Raw genomic sequence first — 22,202 nt, forward strand, 5'->3', positions numbered from 1 at the left:
AAAACTGTAGCCAAACTGTGTTTTCTCTTGCAAAGTCTTCGCAGCAAGCTGATATGCTCGCTTCAGTCTCAACACAGCGCTGTGATCATGCCAAAAACTGCAAGCGCAGCAGACCTCAGGCTGTACACAATATGATCTATATATATATATAAATGTGTATATACATATATATGTGGGACAGTCAGTTCTAATATCACATATAAAGCCTGCCTTTTTCGATCTCTCTTGGCTGGCTGATGGGCAACTGTCATTTGCTGACAACGCCTCGAAAGTTGAGGCGCACTTTACAAAGAGCAAGAGGGGAGGGGCAGAGGGGTAGAGGGGGCAAGCCAGAGCGTTTAGGTAGCCAAGTGTATGACACATGCGGCATATGGCTTTTAAAATTCAAAAACGTTTTTGCTTCACTTTTGCTTTTAGCACTGCCAATTACAACAAATGTTTCTGCTGTTGTTCTGCGTCTGCTTCTTCTTCTTCAATTTAAATATCATCATCATATAATTTGCTTTGTTATTGTACAGGCTGTCAGTCAACACGCAGCCAACAGGCAAGAGCCAACAAAAGCCAATGAAATGGCCCAAAATATAGCCAAGTCTGGAGTCGCTCTATAATAACATGGCTATGCCACGCCTTGCCTTGCCCTGCCCTGCCCTGGCTCACAGTCGTCGTTGTTCTCATGCTAGCAGATAGCAACGTTGGCAATTGTCAACTGTCGCCAACTGTATCAACTGAAGTCAGTTTTATCAAGACAGCGACTTCAATCGCAGCTGTAGCCACTCGTTTGGCCAGCACTGTTCAGCTACCTTTTTGTATGCAGTTGCCAAGGGGCTGATCGTGTGTTTGGCATAACTCAAATATGACTATAGCTGTACTTTATATATATATATATATATATATATATATATATATATATATATATATATATATATATATATATATATATGTGTGTGTGTGTGTTCCCTTCCAGCTAATTGTTAAGTACCTCTGTTTACAATCAGCAACTCATTGTCAACAGAGTGGGCAAGCAAGGGGTATATTGGCTGCAGAGCAAGTGCCTGGCAGGCGTGGTCGTAGCTGCAACTGATAAATATATGTACTCTAATATGAACATGACTCACTTTCGATCGAAGCCCCCTCGAATATTGGCTTAGACTTGCTACTAGAGCAAAGACATATGCGACTTTCGCTAGCTCTGCCCTATTTGAGGTGCAGAATGTGGCATTTTCTAGGCTAGTTGGCTGAACGCGCATTTACGGGGTAACTACTAGTCGCTCACTTGACCACTTAGTGCACTCTTAATTGTTTTTTCTGTTGAAAAAACTGTTTAATTGACGGAAAAGCCCTTTGTTAGGCGGAAGTGTGCATTAAAACAAACATTTGTCGTCGTTGCTGTTGTTGTTGTTGTTGTTGTTGTTGCAGTTCATTTTGGGCTGCTTATCAAGTGAGCCAAGTGTATGTGTGTGTGTGTGTTGTTCTACGTCTTCTTCTTCTGTAGCACACACTTAACAGTTGTCAACTGCTGCCAACTGTATCCACTTCAAAGGCGCTGCACTGGGCAGCCATGCTCACTTGTTTGGCCAGCACTGTAGAGCTCATTGCGTATGCAGTTGCACAAGAGACTTGCGCTACGCATGCGCCAGCCACTGTTAAGCATACATAAACAAGGGAATATCACAAATGACATCTATAGCTATATAGCTGAAGTTCATATATATGTATATATCGCATATTTATCTTCTATATATATCTGACAACTTTGCGTTCAGCTCAGCTATGCTTTTTTTTGCATGTTAATTAGCTACATCTGCGTCTCTCGCTCTCGCCCCTTTTTCAATCTTTACGCTTTTGTAGTTTTCATTCAGTATTTGCATAGAGTCAAACTTGATGCAGCCACGCCCTCTTAACGCCCATTCCAACATGAGCTGCAGCAAAGCGCAAAGCCCAAAGCCCAAAGCCCAAAGCTCAAAATATTTGCAAATCTTTTTACCTATTTTTCTCTATTCGTAATTAGTTTAGACAATTTTGTTGGTCATGGCTAAGAGAAGGAATCGTTAACTGATTATTGTTAGTGTTGTTGGTGTTGTTGTTGTTGTAATTATTGCAGCAAACACTTGAAACAATTCTGCCAAATTGGCCAACAAAAAAGTTGAAATGAATTGAGTTTGGAGCAACAACAGCAGCAGCAGCAGCAGCAACTGGTAGTCCTTGAAGTTAAGTTAGACAAAGAGAGAGAGAGAGAGAGAGAGAGAGAGAGAGGGGGGGAGGGAGAGAAGGGAGACAGACAGCTCACACACATACATATGTCTACAGTAAATCCCATGCAAAGGAAAAAACAAGTCTCTCAGACAATTTTGCCATTTATTATTAATAATAATATTGGTTACTGTTGTTGTTGCTGTTGTTGTTGTTGTTGTTGCTGCTGCTGATTTATGGCATTTTGGCGTGGGCTTTTTATGCAGGCATCAGCGCTGAGCATTTGTTTAAACTGTTTCTAATGCCAATTGCTGCTGTTGGCCGTTTTGCTTCCGCAATTACAAAAGCAACAACAAGTCGAGCTGAACGACTAGCAGATACCCCGCAATCATGTTAGACATGCGACACTTCAACTCAAGCATAAGCACGCGCGCCATCCAATCTGCAACTGCAGAGCTTCTTCTGCCCCAAAGTTCCCATTGACTCCGCCTCTCATTAGCTATGGAATAACTTGTCTAGTGGATGTAAGATCTTCATGAGCACTTCAGAGCGCAATTAGAGCAACCTAATGGGCATATATTATAAGACGCAGGTCTGCATAGTAATAGTTCTTCAGATGGAAGGCGAAGAGAGCGAAGGACGGCGGGATGGAGGGATGAACATGGGCAGATCGCTTCAGCGTGACTTCCGTTGGTGCTGCTGCAGCCACGCCTACTACTGCAGGAGGATATACAAAGCCAATATGCCCCTTTCAATGAAGCTTGCTGCGCATATCAGTTGGCAGGTAGAAACACATTCAACAAGCAGCCCAAGATTTCTGCTACTTTCGGTTCTTCTGCTTCTACTTTTACTACTTCTTCTTCTTCTTGTAGTTCACTGCTAGCAGCTATCGGCAGTCAGAGAGCGCGATAACTCGAGCTAATCATTTCTGCCCAAAAAGCAATTGCAGCTGCAGCTGCCGCCCAGCTGCCGCCCAGCTGCCGCCCACCTGCTTGGGCTCTATCAAGCTGGGCGCTCAACGCTCTCTGCGCTCCCTTTGTATAAACAGCTCAGCTTAGCTGGGAGTTCGTCAGTTTAACCTGGGTTGACGAAGAAGGCAAAGCGAAGTAGAAGAAGAAGAAAAGAACTTGTTGGCGGCACGTGAGGCAAATGCCAAGTGTGCGGCGACTGCGGCTGTGGCAAGTGGCCACAAGTGCTGCCCAGCTACAACAACAAGCAACATTTACATATGCCAAACATGCGTCAAGAACTTCATTTCGAGAGAAGAAATTGAACATAAATTCTTCAATTTCTTGACATTTGCTGCTTACGCATGCGTGGGAGGTAGGCGCAGGCGAGGGCACGGGGCGTGGCAGGCATTAATATGCAACTGCAGGCGCTTAACAACAGCAGCAACAGCTATTCATAATATTAACACTGAGCAACAAAAGTTGTTTAGCAAGAAACGAACTCAACTTTAGCGCAAGGTTTTATGCAAAAGAAACTTGAATCGGAACTGGAACTGAAAGACAGCACTATATAGTAAGTAGTACTTGCTAAAGGAAACAGGCTATTACCCGAAAGTACTAAGCCAAGTGCTTATCAACGAGCAAGAGAGAGGGAGAGACAGAGTGGGGAAGAGGGCTAGAGGCAGGCCTAGCTAGCAGCTGGCGTAGGGATTAGATGATAAAGAGACGACGAGACAAGTTCCAGAAGTGCCCCAAAATCAAGTCAAAGTGCATTTGTAGTTATCCTCAGTTTCGTATAGCTCTTAAAGCAGATGTCATAGACCTATTCCAGTTACATATCCGCAAATGCTATGATAAACTAAAGTCTGGTGCGTTCGCTGCTGCAGTCTTTTGTTTCTGCCTTTGCAGAACGAACTAGTGACCAGCTGGCCACGCCCTGCACGCCCACCACGACTCAAACGCCTGCCCACGTTGTTGCTGGGGTTTTGCAATGCAAATTTGCTGCTGAGACTTTGCGTGCTAACTGCCTGACTGAGTTTTCCCTAGGGAAAGGCATCGAAGCCCAGCCATGAGAAGCGCAGAGAAGACTGGTTCAACACGAAGCAGCAGCAACAGCAGCAGAAGCAGGTGAAGAAGAAGACGAAACGTCCAATCGAAGGCTATCCACTAAATAGATAGATTCATTTACATATCACATCAATAGGCCAAGCCAACGACGACAACCAGCATTCAAATCTCGCCTAGCGGAACTTTGGGCCAAACTATTGATTGTATCTAAGACAAAAGGCAAAGCTGCCCAGGCCTTACCCCCACCCCAAGATTACTTTGCTGCTTGACAAAGTAAAAACCAAAACTCAACTGGAATTTCAAGTGAAGAAGCGTCTAGCTGAGCTCTGATCTCAGCTCTTTTTTGGCAAACCTTTTGAAGCGCAGCGCACAAAAAAATCTTAGCTTGACTTACGCTGACATTTTCGAACTTCTGCGTATTCCAATATTTTATGTATACATATACATATGTATATGTATATGTATATGTATTTATGTATGTATGTGTGTATTCCAAGTGCTAACAACTTCTATTGTTGTTTTTTCAACTTTTTTTTCTTGTTCACTCTAAAAAATACGAAAAAATCAAGCAATTTTTGATTTACGCGCGCGCGCTTTATTGCTTTTATTTGTGTTTTTGCTTTTTTCAGTTAAATTTCCCGTTTCGATGTTCGATCGATGATTTTCGAGTTTCGAACTGCGCGCTGCGTGCGTCCGCGCTCAACGAAAATTGGCCAGCAACTGAAACTAGTTTCGTTTCCAAGCCAGTCAAAGTGCGCGCGCTCGCTCACTAGTTCGAAAGAGAGAGAGAGAGCGAGGGGGTGAGCGCGTTGACTGGAAACCGGTTTATGCGCTGCAGACAAGAACTTCTGTTATATCAACAGGCAGCAGCGTCAACTTCTCCTCTCTCATACTCGCAGTCACAGTCGAACCCGAAGTTCAGTTCGAATTCGGGGGAGTTTTGCTTGTTGCGTTTGCACTAGGCCAGGCCAGACAGGCAAACAGGTAAACGTGCTCGCGCAGGTAAACAAGTTGCGCATGCGCTCTCCCTCTCTTTGTCGTTCGCTCACTTGTTCTCTTCCACTTAACTTGAGGCACCCTGTACATGCACAGATTTGCCTTTGACAAATGACAAATGGAAATGGCGCAAAACGTTGCTGCCGCTGCCGTTGCTGCTGGCTCTCTCAAACCACACTCTAAAAAGGGCCACAACCAGTTTGCCAGTGGGCGTGGCAGCCGCCTTAGCGAAAAAATCTCACCTTAATTGGCATTAGAGCAACGATTTCAGCGCGTTCGATCTCAACTCTCTTGGCCATGGTCAAAATGTAAAGAAACTGAATCAGCCGCGTTCGAACATAGAAAACGGAAATGCCGCCAACGTCGTCTGCACGGTCCAGTGGCTTAAGGCACACAGCCAACATGCGGCTCAGGCTCCAATCCTGCTTTCAAACTGAAAATAATCTACATTTTGATATGTGCAATAAAGCAAGAGCCAAACAGACCAAGCAACTGTGGCGCGAAGTGGCTCTGGCCTGTGGCTCTGTTGTGTGCAGCAAGAAGGGCTGCTGCAGCATCCAAAAACTCTGTGCGACCCAGAAAATACAACAGCAAATGAAAAGATAACTTGACTAAAGTTGTTGTTGTTGTTGCTGTTGTAGGTGAAAAGTAAGCCACAGCACGTTCATGTTGCACGTTTTTGTTTGCCCTCTGCCTCGGCCTCTCTGGTCGCTGTCTCTCTCCCCATCTCTTCCCCTGTTTCCCACTCTGTCTCTGAACATTTACATTATTTAAAAAGCATCTTCGTTTTCTTCGCTTTTTGTTGGCGGTTTTTATTTTGTTTTTATCTTGGCTCGGCTCGGTTTGGCCCATGACTCAAAGCCCACAGACACAGAAACATAAATCGAATGCATTGTTGTTGCCTGTTGGTTGTTGGTTGTTGGTTGTTGGTTGTTGCTGCAGCATCTCTTAGCACATTTCCCCAACCACACTGCACAGCTGCAGCAAACGGTAACCGAGTCGATGACTCACACTTTGGCCCCACAGCTTGATTGATCGACCAAAATGGACCAAAGCTATCGAAAGAGACTTCGCAGTGGAGCAGCCGAAGCTCAGACAGTTCTTAGCTGAGAGCGAAGGCAGCAGAAGGCAGAAGGCAGAAGGTGGGCCACATTAGGCCAGGCATCAACTACTGCAACTAATGAGTAGCTAGAAATCAACTCTGTGATTGATGAGCCAGCTCAAGCTGAGGTGCGCAAGCTACTTATGTAACATAGGTAGGCTGAGCACACATTAGATCGAATCACAACAATTGCGTAAGAATCGATCATGCTAACGACAATGATCAGAGTGACTATCATGATAATGACTAATGAACAATGAATAAACTAATGACGCTGATCTCAATAATCAAGATGATCAACAATACTAAAAGTACTCAAAATTATAAGCAATAATGAGCATTGGATAATGATAATGGATAAGATATGGATAATGATGGGAGTGATCATGAAATCAATGAATGATGAATGATGAATTATGAATTAAAAATAATGAATAATACTAAATAAATGCTATGAATACTGATGATGATGATGATGATGATAATGAAAAATGATATGGCTATGATAAGGCTAATAGTAATTGCAATGGTAATAATAATGACAATAAAATAATAGCTATAAATGTAACGAATAATAATCAATAATTAATAATGAAAACTCAAATATAACCAATACATTATGAATAATGACAGCGACAGCAATGAGAATATTGTTGCCATGCAGAAAGTCAAAGACTTACAAAAGTAGCAAAAGCGATCGAATTTTTATTGCTCATAGCTAAGCTGCTGATGATCATAAATGAAATGCTAATGATAATCATGACAGCAATAAAAGAGAGGACAATGACAATGCTAATTAAGCATCATCACAATTTCGCACAGCGAAGTAAACAAAAGCAAAAAACGTTAAGCAAAAACCCAGCACAAGTTCATATTGCAGCGTAGAGCGTGGGCGTATATAGATCATATTTATGGAGATATTTGCAAGCGTGTATATATGTGCATGTAGATGATCAATCGCAAAAGCTGCAACGGCTTCAAGCCGAAAAAATGTTGAAAATTTCACGAACAGCGCGCGATAAGCCAAGCTCTTAGCCAACTCTTTGGCGGCGAACAACCTTCGTTTAACACGTCGTAAAATTAGTTCAACTCAAAGCGAGCAGTAAATGATATGAAATGTACATTTATTTATAGGTACGTCTAGAGACGATATATGTCCGATGTGCAAACACATGATTGCGAACTAGATGAATCACAGCACCCGAAAGCGCACGAGGTTGAAAGTTGCTCCTGAACAAACTTTAACGATCGACAATTAATAACGATCATAGCGAGCATGCTGCTCATGCTGCTCATGCTGATCATGATGCCCGTCTATGAATCACAGGCTTCCAGCAGGATGATCATTCGCATTTCATGATCATTAAAGCGTCACTGAATCACACTGTGAATCCTGCACCAGCCTGACGAACATGCGCTCTACACTGATCATAATGATCATTCCGATCGCCTCTGATCGTGACTTTTATGCTTGTGTATGAATCAGAGGATGCTAAACCAAACCTGCTCAGCTAGCAAGCGATCAGCTGCTCTGCGATCAGCTTAACGATCAAGCTGAACTCAATGATCCTAGGATTCGTTAGTACAGATTCATGAATATGTGTGTCTGTGTGATCATAATTATCACTGAGTTCGTCTAATCATGAGCCAAGTTGCAGAGCATCGCTTCTGGGAGCAGCCTAATGATCATAGTGCACTCAGTAATAAGGGTACGTCTGTCTGTCTGCCAGTGTATGAAAGTACATCATAATGATCATCGTATTGGTCTGATCATGAGTGCTGTGTGTCCATGAATCACAGAATGCCTCAGACAGAGCTAACTTCGTAGTTGCTAAGCGATGCTCTGGGATCAGCTTAATGATTAAGGTGAGCTCAACAACGCATCAAGGATCATTCATCATTATGAAGATGTCTCCCTGTCTGTCTGAGTTAAGAAGTCTACCAAAGCACGAGGCTGCTGAACTAGCTTTATGATCATGCTGATCACTTGATAATTATGTCTATCTGTCTGTCTGGTATCTTTCTCTCTCTGCCTGTATCTCTTTGTGTGCCGCCTCGTGAATTGTTCATGTTAATTTGGGTTTTATGATTCAGCTGAGTGTAAACGAAACGAATCACAGAGACCCAAATCGCATTTGGAGTCGCTTGATTCGAGTGCTGTTTGCACTCGGATTTGATATGCAGTCGAGATTAGATGTTTAGCAGGCAAACAGAGCAGCCTTATCAAATGGGCACAGCCACAGCTGAGAAGTCATTGACTCTATTCTCCGTTTGTTTAAAGCCCATTTCGTGTCGCGCCTTTGTAATGACTTCGTCCTTCGAAAGACGGCGCGACTGCAGCTCCGATTTGTGCGAATTGCGCATTGAAGCGTTGAAAATTTCATTTGTAGACGTGACAAGTGAGAGAGACAGTGAGAGGGAGGGAGAGAGGGAGGAAGCGAGTGACCAACTGGCCATGACGTTGGAAAGTGCTCGACTAGCAGCTACCCTAAACTAGCTCTAGAAATGGAACCTAAGGAAGACGTTGCTATAAGCAGACAGAGATCTACGTTAGAAATTAGAAATTATGTAGCTCTAGCTGGGATCTACTTTAGGATGTTCAAGTCAGGCAAACACTTGACATAAGAACCCATAGACCCCTTTTGCAAGCACTTTTAATGGGTAGACGCTGGCTAGAACCAAGCACACATGCTATAAATAGAGCCATATATATATATATAGGTAAATATATAGAGCTATAGATCGAGATCTGCAGAGTGAATTGTTTTGGGGTTAGTCGTGGGAGTTTCTCACCGGGTTAATGTCTTCTAGACATTGTCTAGGCTCAGAACTTGCAGTGCGCTGAGTCAACGTTTTTCATAATTAAAACTGGGAACTGGGAAACTCGAATGGAAATGCAAATGGAAACAGAGCGGGCGAGGGAGAGCAGCGAGTGGGAGGGCAAATTAATTTAGCAGCGACAAGTGGAAAAGCCAGGAGAACACAAGAAAAAACATAATTAATGCAGAAGCAGAAGAAGAATTAAAAGAAGAAGAAGGAAAAAGGGGTTTGTCGCCTAAGCAAAAGCGAGTAGCGACGACGCTCTATGACAGCCGGCGAGCGGGGCTTAAAATGGTTAAAAGGCAGTCAAAACAAACAGCCAAACAAACAGAGAGCAGAAAAGGGGGCAGAGGGAGAGAGAGAGGGAGAGAGAGGCAGTGATAGGTGAGTTCAGCTAAGGCATGGAACACTTTCCACTTCAGTCAAAGCAAACACAGCGACGTCATCAACTAGCAGTGAGAGAGAGAACAGGAATTGTTGAACACGAAACACCCTGTGCGCGCACACAACAACAACAACACAAGCAGCAGCAGCAGCAGCATAACAAGTGAGGTACAGTCGCGTCTTCAAAAAAAGGCGCTGAGTTTTCCGCAGTGAGACGAGGCGAGCGAGCTGCCTGCTGCCCGCGGGCCAAATACGAACAAGTTGAAGAGGAAGAACAAGAGGCAGAAGCAGCAGATGAAGAGAAGCTGAGAAGAAGCTGCGACTGTTGGCCATAACGAAGGCAGGCCGTCAGAGCAACAGGCTGGGGCCATTGTTAGGCGCTTTTCCAGACCTTTCTGAAAACTTCTTCTTCTTGCGCTTGTGCTTGTTCTTTTTCTGCCTCGACTTGATTTCATTCTGATGAAAGTGTGTAGTAGGAGCTGGCGCAGGCGAAGGAGCCCACAGTTTATTGACTTCTGCGCTTTGCATGCCGTGCTGCAACGAAAGACTGAAGCAACGAACTGGCCGCGTGGGCGTCAGCATTTGCATAATTGAGTGGGAAACTGAACAGCGACTAAATGCAGAAAAGTTCTTCTCTTTTCGTATGAGCTGCACGCAAGGATAACACACGCAGCCGCTGCGCTGTCAGCGAGGCTGTTGCAAGGGGCGTGGCACGGACAGGATCTGTGAGACAGCGATTGAGGGGGAGAGAGATGGAAGCAGATGCAGAAGTAACAGCTAGGGGAGAAGGAGGCAGCGGCAGGTAGCCAGAGAGATCTATTTTTTGGTCAGAGTTCAAAAGGTGGCAGATCTTTGATTTGCCACACAACAACGGGAAAAACTTGAAAACTAACAAAAGGAATAGCATCGGCAGATGCTGCGGGATTCTCCAATAACTAACTGACAATATTTTTGTGGGAATTTCTGTGCAATGAAAGTGGGAAAAACGCACTTGAAAAGATGCTGACAAAGAGACAGTCGCACTCTCAATCTGTGAGAAAATGATTTGGCAACTGTAGCGGACAGGCGGCAGGGCAATTAAAAGGTGCAGGAAATACCAGGCGGTAGACCCAGACGACTGACCTGGCTGACCCCAGGCAGCATAAATCGCTTCAACACATTTTCAGCAACGCGCACAGAAGCAGGCAACAAAAATGTAGCAAAAGGAAATTTCGGCAACGGCTAAAAGTAGGCAACAAAAAAGTTACAACTCAAATCGAATGCAGCCAACAAGCTGAAAAGTAAATTATGAACAAATATAAAATAACGAAAATATGATAAAATTAATAAGATGATTGGTATACAATATTATATATTTTCAAATTGATGTTAGTAAAATAGGGAAAACCATTTGCAACGCCATTGAAATAAGTAAAAATTAAGTCTTGGCCCGTTTGTGTCCGGACTAAATCGAAAAATAAAAGCCTTGCTTAGCCGTGACACTTACCTTCAAGGCACAGAATATGCAATCCTGACCGCCGCAAACGTGTTGATTGAGACTGCGAAAAGAGCGTCGGAACGCATCCAGATGCCACAAGACCTGCAATTAGAAGAAGACAATGTATTAGACCTAATCAAATTATAAATAGTATCTCTAAAATACTTTGCTTGAAGGCCTCTTCGGCGTGTGCTTGGTTGTGTGTCCACACTAAGCACATGTTCGAAAAAATACTAATTCGAAGTCATGGAGTGGAGCGTGCAGCGGGGAGCGAGTGGTACTGAGTGAAGTAAATCTCTACATGAAAATCTTTCGAGTGTGTATAACAAGAAGCGATGTCTTATAAACCGGTTACCCCGACGCCATCTTGACAAAGGTAGAAGTGTGCGTGTGTATCAGTGTGTGTATGTGCTGGACTCAAGAGAAGCAAAGTGGCCAAGAGCCAAGAGCCAAGAGTCTGGTGGCCAAAAGCGCGCAAAACCAGTTTTGTCGCCAGCCACAACGCCACAAAGCCACAAATTTAACGAATTGTGCTGCCCAGCTTAGCCTTGTCTCCAGACATTTCGCTGTAGTTCGCGAGCAGATCAAAAGCGAAGCAGTAAAACGTAAAGCAGCAAACTCGAATGGCGACTCTTGATCTTTTTTAGCTTCTTTTTCGTTTCGTTTTGGTTGTTGTGGTTGTTGCTGTTGCTGTTGGTTCAGAGTTCAAACTGACTTCATGACTCACGAGCAGACAGAAGGAGATCTCCTGCTGCTGCTGCTGGCCCAGCTAATTACGAGCTCTGCAATTGCAGTTGGAGTGAAAGCTGTCAGCGCGTCCCTTCACCAGCTACCGTTCAGCCCGCAATGCCACATGCCACGCGCCTCTAACGCAGCCTCAGCTTACATCAAATTGGAGCAGTTGCTAAAGATAATCGCCAAACCCGTTTACAAACCAAAAACAAAAGCCACCAAATCCGTTTTGGGCGCCTGAAAAGTGCGATTGAGCTGCAGCTGCAGCTGCCTCTTGGACTCCTTTGAGCTGAACTCTGAGTTGGCACGAGCCAGTTCTCGAGTTAAGCTTAAGGACAGGACAGAAGACAGAAGCTGGAGAGAGAATCGTGTGAACTGACTTTTAAGACAGAATAGGAATACGGAAAAGAAAAAGGGAATTGATAGAAAAGGGAGTAGGAATGGGAGACACAGAGACAGGGAGTGAGAAAGAAGAATGGAAATAGTAGAAGCAATTAAGATGGTAGTAGAAATAGAAATAGTAGTAGAAAGTAAAATAGTACTAGCAAATAATTAAGTAGTAGAAATGAAAGCAGCAGCAATGCTAAATAGAGTTAAGACTGTAGTAAAAGTAGCATAGAGAAGTACATAAAAATGTAGTGGTAGAAGGAAAGTAGTGATCGACATCAAATTAGTACTCGAATTGCAAAGAAACTTAGAAATAGTAGTAGAAAAGTCAAAAGTAATAGTAGAAATATATGCAGTAGACATTGAAATAGTAGGAATTGAAGAATTAAGTAGATAGACAAAAGGGAGTAGGAGAAGACTAGAGAGATTCGCATAGCTAGAAAATATGGAAAGGAAAGGTAGCAGATCAGTAGAAAAGTAGTAGATCAAAATAATGGAGAGTGTGAAGTGTGAGCAGGGATTCATCCCACATATACTTTGAGCCACAAGTCAGGCAGTCAGTAGTCAGTTAGCTAGAGAGTTAGAAGTAGCAGTAGAAGTCGGAAGCAGAAAAGGTAGTAGAAATATAGATAGAGAGTAGCAGCAACGAGTGGATCGCTTCACTTGAATTAAAAATTATATATTTGGACTTGTAGTGGGAGCAACAAACAGAAACAAGCAGAAACACGAGCAGTAGAAATGGCACCAGCAGCTCGTTGATAGGGCTGACCACGCAGTCTGCGCTGCTGTCCAGCTTTCGCTTGTGCTTGAGTTACAATTGCCTAATGTCTGCTTAGTTGCGCACTCTCAAGCTGGCCCTCTCCATCTCCATCTCCATCTATCTTACCCTCTTCCTCCCCTTCTATCTTCATCTCTCTTCTCCCCCTCGCTCCTCTGTCGCAGCTTTTCTGCCTTTCAGTTGAACTCTTTGCAATTGCTCTGGTCATTGTTTTTGGCTATCTCAGGCACACACACACACTCATACACACGCACTCATATTGCGTATGTTGTGTGGGCATTTGTCATGCTTCGACTTGCACTTCCGCTGGCTTCGACTTCAGCTCGACTTCCACTTGGGGCGTGGGCTTCGAGCGGCCGCCCACGCGTCACTTGGAGACAATTTTGGACTTTGACTCTGGCTGAACTGAATTAAATGATGCCCATTATCTAGCTCATGCCATTAATTGCCTCTGTTACAGGTCCGGCTAAGTGTGGGCGTGGCAGAGTCGTGCAGTAGCCTCAGCGTATTTCGCTTCTATTTTAGCTGTTTAGCACGTGTTAATGAATTCCGTTTGAGTGGGCTCATTGAGGGCTTACCTCGCTTTTGGTCATTGGCAGCCCAAAACGTTTACGCATTATTTTCTCACACACACACACACACGCACACACACTCACTCACGCACACTCATTCAATTGAGTTAATGACTTCCTTTTGCTGGCTTCGTCGCTTCGTTCGCGCACATGTCAATTTGACATCGATGTGGATTAATTATCTTGTAAATAGCCAAACAGGAAGTTTGTCTCCCCTGCTTCTTCTCTCCCCTCTCTCTCCCTCCTTCTCTGCCTCTCTCTTTGGTTTGCTGTTGTGCAGCGAGCTTCCTTTCCATCTGAATGGTTAATTAAATACAGTTAGCGAGTGCCATCTGCCACGCCTACTCTAGCTATGTTCCTCTGTCTCTGTCTCTTTCTGTCTTACACTGTATATATAAATATAGATACAGCTAGAGACTCTCGCTATCTGCTCCGTCTCTTGGCTGTTTTCCCCTATCTCTCTATAATTCTCAACATTTCTCTATGAGAAACTTTATCTCTCTCTCTTTGTCTCTCCCTTTCTCTCTTTTTTTGTCTTTCTTTCTCTTTATATACCTATATCTATACTTATCATTTATTTATATTTCGTTATTTCTCGCTCTCTTTCTCTTTTTTCAACTATTAATCTCGTCGTTTCTCGCTCTCTTTCTTTGTCTCTCACTTTCCACACATATCATTCTCTCTCTTCCTACCCCTCTCTCTCTTTCTACATCCGTCTTTTGCTCTTGCATAATTAGCCACGCGGCTAAAAACAAATGACTTAGGCAACAAACTTGATTTGAGAACTAGAAAACAAATCAAAGAAAAAACCAAAAGTCAATTCAATCAATTGTTGTCGTTGTTGTTGTTGGAAAGCCCAAGTCTTTTGTGTGAAAGCTGCGCACAACACAATTTCCCTAACAACAACATTAACAGTCGAACACTGCCCCAAAAAAGTTGGCCACGCGGGGAAGAAGCGCAGCAACAGAGAAGAGACTCGACAAATATGAAGAATGAAGAAGAAGCAGCAGCAGAAGTCGAATACTTTTGGTCATAATTTATGCTCAACCTGTTGCCGCACTTGTTGCTGCTGCCGCTGCTGCTGCTGCTATTGATAGCTGCTCGTGCATGAATTTGATTGGAATTTGAAAATTTGTAATCGCATCGCAGCTGCGCATATTTATAGTTGTTATTAGAGATCGACAAGCTCAGCGCTGTCTGCATCAGCTCTAAGCACTGCACATCCTCCCCTTCCCCAGCGCCCGCCACTCCCTCGCCCCTTCCCCCTTTGCCCTGCTCGCTTCACTTAGCATAAAATCGTTTCAAAATCTGATTGAAACTTTTTTCTTTTTTGCTTTACATAAATGCAAATGCATTTGGCTTATATTTAATTTCTTTGACTTTGTTTGCTCCGCTTCCGCGCATTCAAATGCTGTGCGTGTGTATGTGTGTGTTGTGTGTGCTGTAATCGTTGAGCGCGTTAATTAAGTTAAAAAGCGCAAAGCGCGGAAAATTCAATTAAATGTTAAACGCAGCTCGCGACAGAAAAGAAATTACCTAAAATTGGCAGTAACAGTAAGAGAGGGACAGAAAGAGATGCGGAGAGGGAGGGACAGAGAGAGAGAGGGAGGGAGTTGCGGTTGCATAAGCAGTCTTTGGGCTCATTTTGAAGCCGCGACTCAAGTGCAGCCAAAGTGGAATTCAGCTTTGCAGGACAACAGAGCAAAGCAACGACAGACGAAGTTGAGGTATACGCGACTGCACAGATACCCTGTTAAGCATCACTAAGTCTGGTACTAAGCAGCTCCGTCAGCTCTTGGGTTGTCCCTTAAGGGAGAGATTCTCAATAAGTCTCCACTCGATTCAATCTTTATTTTCTGATACCCTAAAGATAGCAGCAGCCTTAATTTGCTATGCCCAGCTCTTATAGTTCTCGAGTCAATCAAATTTGCTTTGCCCATATGAGCCGAGTTCTCGAGTTATGAGAGCAAAACCCAAGTTTCAAAAGAGAGTGTGAGCCACATGAAGACAGTTTTGGATGGCACATTGTGAAACATATGTTGCCTGCTCCCATCTATATATATACCAATTCATTGTGTAGACGGAGGGATATGTATCTATAAATGTTAGCTCAGTAGGTTAACTGCGGCAGTTGGCCAGTTGAGAGTGACGATCCCATATACAGGTGCTTGAGGCTGCCTTGACTGATCTCCTGTACCTGTTACATGAATTTCTGAATAATCAATTTACCCTTTTCCTCAGCCATTGCAATTGGTTCTGAGCATTAAGCCCGAGCTGCATGAGCTAAGCAAGCAGCTAACCAGCTACCTGCTATTGTTGTTGATCTTCTTCTTTTGCTTTGGCTCAACTCACTTCAGTTCCCAGGATTCGGCTCTCTGCCTGCCTGCAGGCTCAAGGCTCAAGTGCACCTTTGAAAGATTTCGGTTTGTGTCGCTGCCTGTTGCTTGCGCTGAGTCGATCTAACAGCTCTACGGCAAACGCACACAGAGAGTGTGAGTGTGTGTGTGTGTAACTAGACACAATGGTAACGAGTTGCAGTGATGCATAGTTTATGGTCGCAAAACACTTTCATTATGTAAGACACCCCACAACCATAATGTGGGCAAAAACCTCATAAAGACCGAAAGACACAGAAAGAGAAGGAGAGACAGAGAAAGAAAGGGTCAAAGGTGGAGGTGGAGACTGAGACTCTGTCTGTGCAGAAGGCAGACTTAGAGCTGGATGCAGGGAAACAGATGGTGAGGAAGGAGCAGATTGAAGCTGATTGAGGAGGCAAAGAACGAGGCAGAGGCTGAGGCAGAAGCAGCAACTGATGCAGAGAGTGGATACAGAGTGGATGGCAGCAGCAGAGGCGAGGCAACGTGCAGAGTGAGGGCAGAAGAAGGACCTGGGCCATTTGCCTAAGGAAAAGGTAGAGGCAGAGGCTGATACAGAAGAGACCGAGTGACCGCCTTGTCATGGGCAGTGGAGGGGATACACAGTGGGTGGCAGCAACGAGCGCCGAAAAAGGCAGAGAAAAGATAGCGAGAGCAACGGAAGCAAGGGCAGGTACAGGCCAAAGTGAGCTGTCGAGGCAGAGGTTTTGGCCAAAAGAGGGGCAGAAGGGGGCGTAAAGGGCCAAAGGAGCACCTCAAAGAGCAGAGCCAGAGATGCAACTCACAGTTAGCAGCGCGACAAGCCCAACTCGAGCTATGCTTCAATGCGAATGCGAATCTGAGAGCTGCAACGAGCCGACGCTCACGCAGCGTGCAGGGTACAACGAGTGACAATGTTGAATGTTTCCTTGTTGTTTGTTTTCAGTTCACAGTTACATTTCCGGCGCGAAGTGAAGAGGGTATAAGACAGCAAGAAAACCCAGACTCAAGTGCCCAAGCAAAGAAAATGCTTCTTGAACATGGAATGCCCTAAGCCAGCTTGACAGATATCATATATATATATATATATGTATATATATATATCAGCTGAGTGCATGTAGGGTAGCTGCTAGTCGAGCATGCTTGACTAGATCTTCTCTACACAGGCTCACTCTAGTTCAATTTGATCATTGATCATGAAGTCCTACAGGGTATGTTTTAGTTGCGCATACCCCACAGCTCCAGTTGACTTCCTATTTCACTTAGCTCTTTCGATTCATTAATTAAGCTGATTAAGCACATGTCAGAGCTACACCTGTTCCGTCGCCTGCTACCTAGGGCCTACCCCACTCCTCCCTCTTCTAAGCTGCCCACCCCTCTCCGCTCCCGCTGCATGACACTGCACTTTGAGCTGCTTAGCTAAGCATGGCAAAAGAGAGTCCTAAAGTTGAATCTATTCTCGGCCTCGTTCACGAAGTGCGAAGCGGGTATATTGGCTGCCTCTTGCAGCAGTCTGCAGATCCGCCTTCTGGGGACATGGCTGAGCGGGCTCTTGGACTCAACAGCCTCAGGCATGAGTGCTGCCTGCTGCCTACAGCCTGGATGGGAGGCGGGGCACGTCCGATTTGCTATCAAATTCGAGCGGCTAGCGGGTATTATGCCGTCGTTGAGGCTCGCCTTTAATGCTTCTTCTTCTGTTTCTATATCAAATATTCCATTTCTGTTGACCTCAGCTTTGTGTGTGTTTTTCTGTTGTCAACTAACACGGGGAGTTTTCTATTTTCATTTTTCATTTTCAGAAAGAAAATTCATTCAGTTGCAGTTGTTGTTGTTGTTGTTGCTGTTGAGCATAAAAAGAGGTGTAAGTAAAGCGCGTAATTGTGACAATTCATTTGTGAAATGCTTGCGACATGACCAAACATATTTCGAGGGGGACAAGAGAGACACAGGCAACCAGTACAACAAAGAGACGGCGAGGGGGAGGGGGGAGGCAGAAGCAGAGCGTGAGGGAGACTGCGGACCGGGCGCAGAGGGAGTACAGTCGAACGCGTAACGTAGCAGCTCGGCAAGCACTGGTTGACTCGGCCTGAGGCCAGGTAGGAGAGAGGACCAAAGTAACAGTGTGGCAGTCAGGCTGTGCTCGACTAATAGATACCCTACCAAGTATCTGTGGAGAAGACAGTCTAGCTATAGCCAAATATCACATATCAATCTATATAGAGCAAACTGTTGAGCTCAGATCTTAGATCAAGTTTCAGAGCACTGAGAGCTGCAACAGAATCCTCGTATAGCAGCGACGTCAAGCCACTTGAGTCTCCTGCTCTACGGCCAGATACACTGGACTTTTCATCCAGTGCACGCACTCCACCAATATACCCCATTTAGACGGCGCTTAAAGAACTCTGTCTGCTGCCTCCCTTTGGTGCGCTTTTTCGAGCTTCAAAAAGTTGTCAAAGCAAAAGTCGAAACAAAAAACGGTTCAAACGGTTTTTATGGGTGTCTGAAACCGTTAAGAAGTTATATAACATTATGTTTTTGGAGTTGGAATTGAAATAAAATATTTTAAAATTATTTTTCTCTCTTTTGAGTCGTGGTAAAAAAGTCGTTTTACCACTTTTTTTCAATAGAAAAAAAGTAAAAAAAAAAATATATTAAAAAGTTAAGTAAAGTTAGTTAAAGTACAAAAGATTAGTAACAATATCAATTTTTTTCGTTTAGCTCAAAACTTGTTTTGAAAACATTTTTTACGATCAAAAAAATGATTAGTTAAATAAATAATTTAACTTTCTTAGTTGATATAAATTTTTTTTCTAATTTAAATGCAAAAAATGTTTTAAATTTTTCTTTTGCATTTTCATGAATTTTGTTGCTTAATTAAAATTAAAAAAATATTTATTTTTTCATTTGCTTAAAAATTAATTTTTAAAAATTTTGTTTAGTTGCAGCAAAGATGAAAAATTGGATTGAAATGAATTTTGTTGTGTTTTTAGTTGAGAATTTGTTTTTGCTTTTGCGTTTGCTCGAAGCGAAGCTAGGCTAGGTCTTTGATGCATTCGTTCGGTCTGCTGCAGCTTTTACTGTGCTGCGCTGCTTCTTCTGCTGCTTCTTTCGCTTACCTTGCAGGTCTGAAAGAAGGCGCCAATGCTGCTGCTGTTGCCGTTGCCGCTGTTGTTGTTGTTGTTGTAGACATTGTCGCCAATGGTTGCGGGCGAGTTCGATGTTTGTCTTTGTAATTGTTGTTGTTGCGCTGTTGTTGTTGCCAGCGGCGCATGCGGCGGCGCCGTCTTAATGGCAACTGTATCCATTTGCTTCAAATTTACTTCTGCCTCAGCTGTTGTTGTTGTTGTTGTCAAGCTATCGCTGCTGCTGCTTCTTCAACTTCTACTTCTGCCCCTCAGCTGCTTCGTCTTCAAGTTTTTTTTAGCACATGTCGCTTTTGTTTTTTGGCTACTTCCGCAAGGGAACAACCCTTTAGCTGCTGCTGCAGCTGCTTCTTCTTTAGCTTCAGCTTTGGCTAAACTGTTTTGTTGTTGTTGTTGTTGTGTACGAAGTGTTGCACCTGTTTGTCTTGCACAGTTCTTCTTCGTGTTGTTGTTGCACTATTCTGCTTAGTTCGCACTTTTGCTTAGATATAGACAGAGACAGAGACACCAAGACACACTCACACGCACACACACATACAGAGCGCGCTCAATAGTTGTTTTTTCTCTATGCTGTACACTCAAATGTTGTTTTGAATCAATAAAAAAATTCACAGTTTTTGTTTTATTTTCAGTTGCAGCAATTTCATTTCATTGGATTTTCTTCACTTGAACAAATAAACAAAACGAAGCAAAATCGAAAAGAAAAATAAAAAAAACAAAAGCGTTCGGCGTCAGCGACACTGCGTCCGTTGATCTTGAGAGCGTGCGCAATACTGCGGCTTGAAAATTTCCCAACTTGCGGTGAACAAACAAATTGCCCCTGACGAGCGCTTGCCGTGCAACAGACAGAGAGTGAGAGAGAGAGAGCGTGAGCGAAAAATACCAAAATGGACTACCTAAGGGGAAATTTCCATGCTTGGTTGTTGTACATACTAACAAGTGAAAAAAGTATTGTCTGCTCTTAAGCGCACGACATAATCATGATCATTTTATTAGTTGAACTATTTTATATAAGATATCAACTTAATATTCTCCACACATACAGCATACATAATATGAGACGCTTAGCAGAGAAACAAGACTGCAGTTAATGCCCCAGAAGTTTGAGTACTTATGCGAATACAAACCTATGTAATGTGTACAAATAAGTTATCATTAAATGAATTTTACTTCGAATGAAAGGGCGAAAAATAAGTGCGGACACAAATCAAGTATATATATACTTGACTGGAGTTTTCGAATGGGCAATTTTCTGAGATGTACTTCGAATTAGAGAGACATTGCTGAAATATGTCTCAAAGGAGAGAGCGACAATTAAGTGCAGACCCAAACCTATTCGATGTGAGCACTGAAGTTTTCGAAAAGGCATTTAGAGAGAGAGCACTAGGGAAATTTGCTCCTAAGCTCGAATTGCCTTCTTCCCCACACAGAGCAAATGAACTTTACAGAGCACAGGGGGCTAGCGTCGCGTTGCCAACTGGCTTCTTAGTTCGAAAAACCAGAAATGTCGCAGCAGCGAGCCGCCAGCCGAGTGGCCAAACAAAATGGTGGCCATTGAGCGCCGCTGTTAAGATCAAAAAGCAATAAGAAGAGAAAAGGTTGAAAACACGTTTGCGCTCTTAACGAGTTTCGTTGTTAGCTGTTGTTGTTGATGTTGTTGTTGTTGTTGTTACTTTTATAGTTGTCTGGCTTTCAAAATCAACGTGCAACGCGCGAAAAAATACGAAGCGAAACGAAACAAAATATTGTTATTGAGGCTGCAGCAAGAGGACAGACAACAAACAGAGGCACCGAGACAGAAAGACAGAGAGATAGCTGCTAAGCTATCTTATGTCTTACGTCTTATGTCTTTTGTCAAACCCGGCGCCCATTGCAATAGAAGGAATCATAAGTCTCTTCGACTACATCAATAAATAGACGAACTATTGGTCGTACAGACTAGTTGAACTACATATATGTGTATAATTGATACAGTTCTTCGACCAGCTCATACACCTACATCCATTCGTTGTATTTAGTTGAAAAATCTCCTTTGGATCCTCTCGATTTTGGGCACAACTCGAAAACTTTAAGAGCTATCTGCATTCGGCTTACTCTGTGGCTGCTCTTGAGTTATATCTATATATAGATAGAATTTTTCCTTTCTGGCCCAACTATTCAGCGCTTCTCAAAGACTCTATGAGTTAAGATCTTTAAATGTACTATAAAGCTACGTCTGCAGTTGTAGTATTTTTCACTCTTTCCTTAGCTTAGCTTAGCGCATGCTAATAGAGTACGTGGAAGTAAAATATATTTCGTTTTTCCCTCAAAGCGCCTCTTTCATAGAGAAAAACCTGAATAGCTCACATGCTTTATAGACTGCCAGTCTAGAGGTTCGACAGATATTGCTTTGAACTGACAGCTTTAGCTGACATTAACTACGCCGAAGAGCACAAGAGGTTTTCTCCCCTCTCACTCTTTCTTCCTTTATCTCTCACTACCTCTCGCTTTCTCTATCCCTAACTCTTTCCTCCTTGATCTCTCTGCCTTTATCTGGCTCTCACTGTCTCCTTTTCTTCGCTCTCTCTGTCTCTCCTTTTCTCTCCATCTCTCTCTCTCTCTGATACACAGTCGCAGCTATCGCAGTCGCAGCTCAACTTTTAACTTGGCTTCTTGAATTCGTTTTATCTGTTTTATCCCCCTGGCAGCTGTAATGCACTTTTCATTGTTCTTCTTCATCTTCTTCTTCTAGTTAATGTGGTACTCGGGGCAGTCAGGCGCGCTCAGCATCCTCGCTGAAAAGTGCGCGCCAAAAAGGCAAAAGCGAAGCCAAAAGTTGAGCGAGCGCAAAACAAAAGACTCTGGCAACAAACTTGCCACTGCACCCCCTGCTAATGCCTGCCTTCAGGCAGCCACGCACAACACCAATACACACACACACACACATATAGTTTAGCTCTGAGATCTTCAGTTTGGCTTTAGCTGCTTCAGCAGCCAATTTGACCCTGGCATTTGGCTGCATCAAGCAATATGCAATGGAGAACTTTAACATTTTTAATTGATGGCTGTCGCACTTACTGCTATTTCACTGCACCCAACTAGAGTGAAGAGGCAACAGGCAACAGTTGCTCTGAGGAAATGGGCGACTTTTTTTGTTAGCTTCCTGCGCCGCCCACTTGCATATGGAACTGGGCATCATATACTTAGCCAGGCACACATGTGTGTGTGTGTGTGTGTGTGTATGTGAGCTGTGTGTGTGCAGGAATGCTGCAA

The 22,202-nt window shown here is 43.6% G+C and overlaps 1 protein-coding gene across 2 annotated transcripts in view; it reads right to left on the reverse strand.

Annotated features, from left to right (window-relative positions):
* LOC111605348 overlaps positions 1-19,607 on the reverse strand; it is a 29,009-nt gene extending 9,402 nt beyond the window's left edge. The window contains exons 1-2 of one of the 2 annotated variants that reach the window (XM_023323835.2): positions 18,924-19,607; positions 10,994-11,086 (exon numbers count right to left, since the gene is read on the reverse strand). In XM_023323835.2, the coding sequence (XP_023179603.2) occupies positions 10,994-11,086; positions 18,924-19,112 (282 nt within the window). In that variant the 5' untranslated portion in view covers positions 19,113-19,607. Of the gene's footprint in view, positions 1-4,599; positions 4,676-10,993; positions 11,087-18,923 lie in introns of those variants that run through there. The other variant, XM_023323827.2, reaches the window with a different exon arrangement.
* Between the last annotated feature and the right edge of the window lie 2,595 nt (positions 19,608-22,202).

Source organism: Drosophila hydei, unplaced genomic scaffold (genome assembly GCF_003285905.1).
Source record: "Drosophila hydei strain 15085-1641.00,03,60 unplaced genomic scaffold, DhydRS2 tig00000358-arrow-arrow-pilon, whole genome shotgun sequence".
Classification (NCBI taxonomy): domain Eukaryota; kingdom Metazoa; phylum Arthropoda; class Insecta; order Diptera; family Drosophilidae; genus Drosophila; species Drosophila hydei.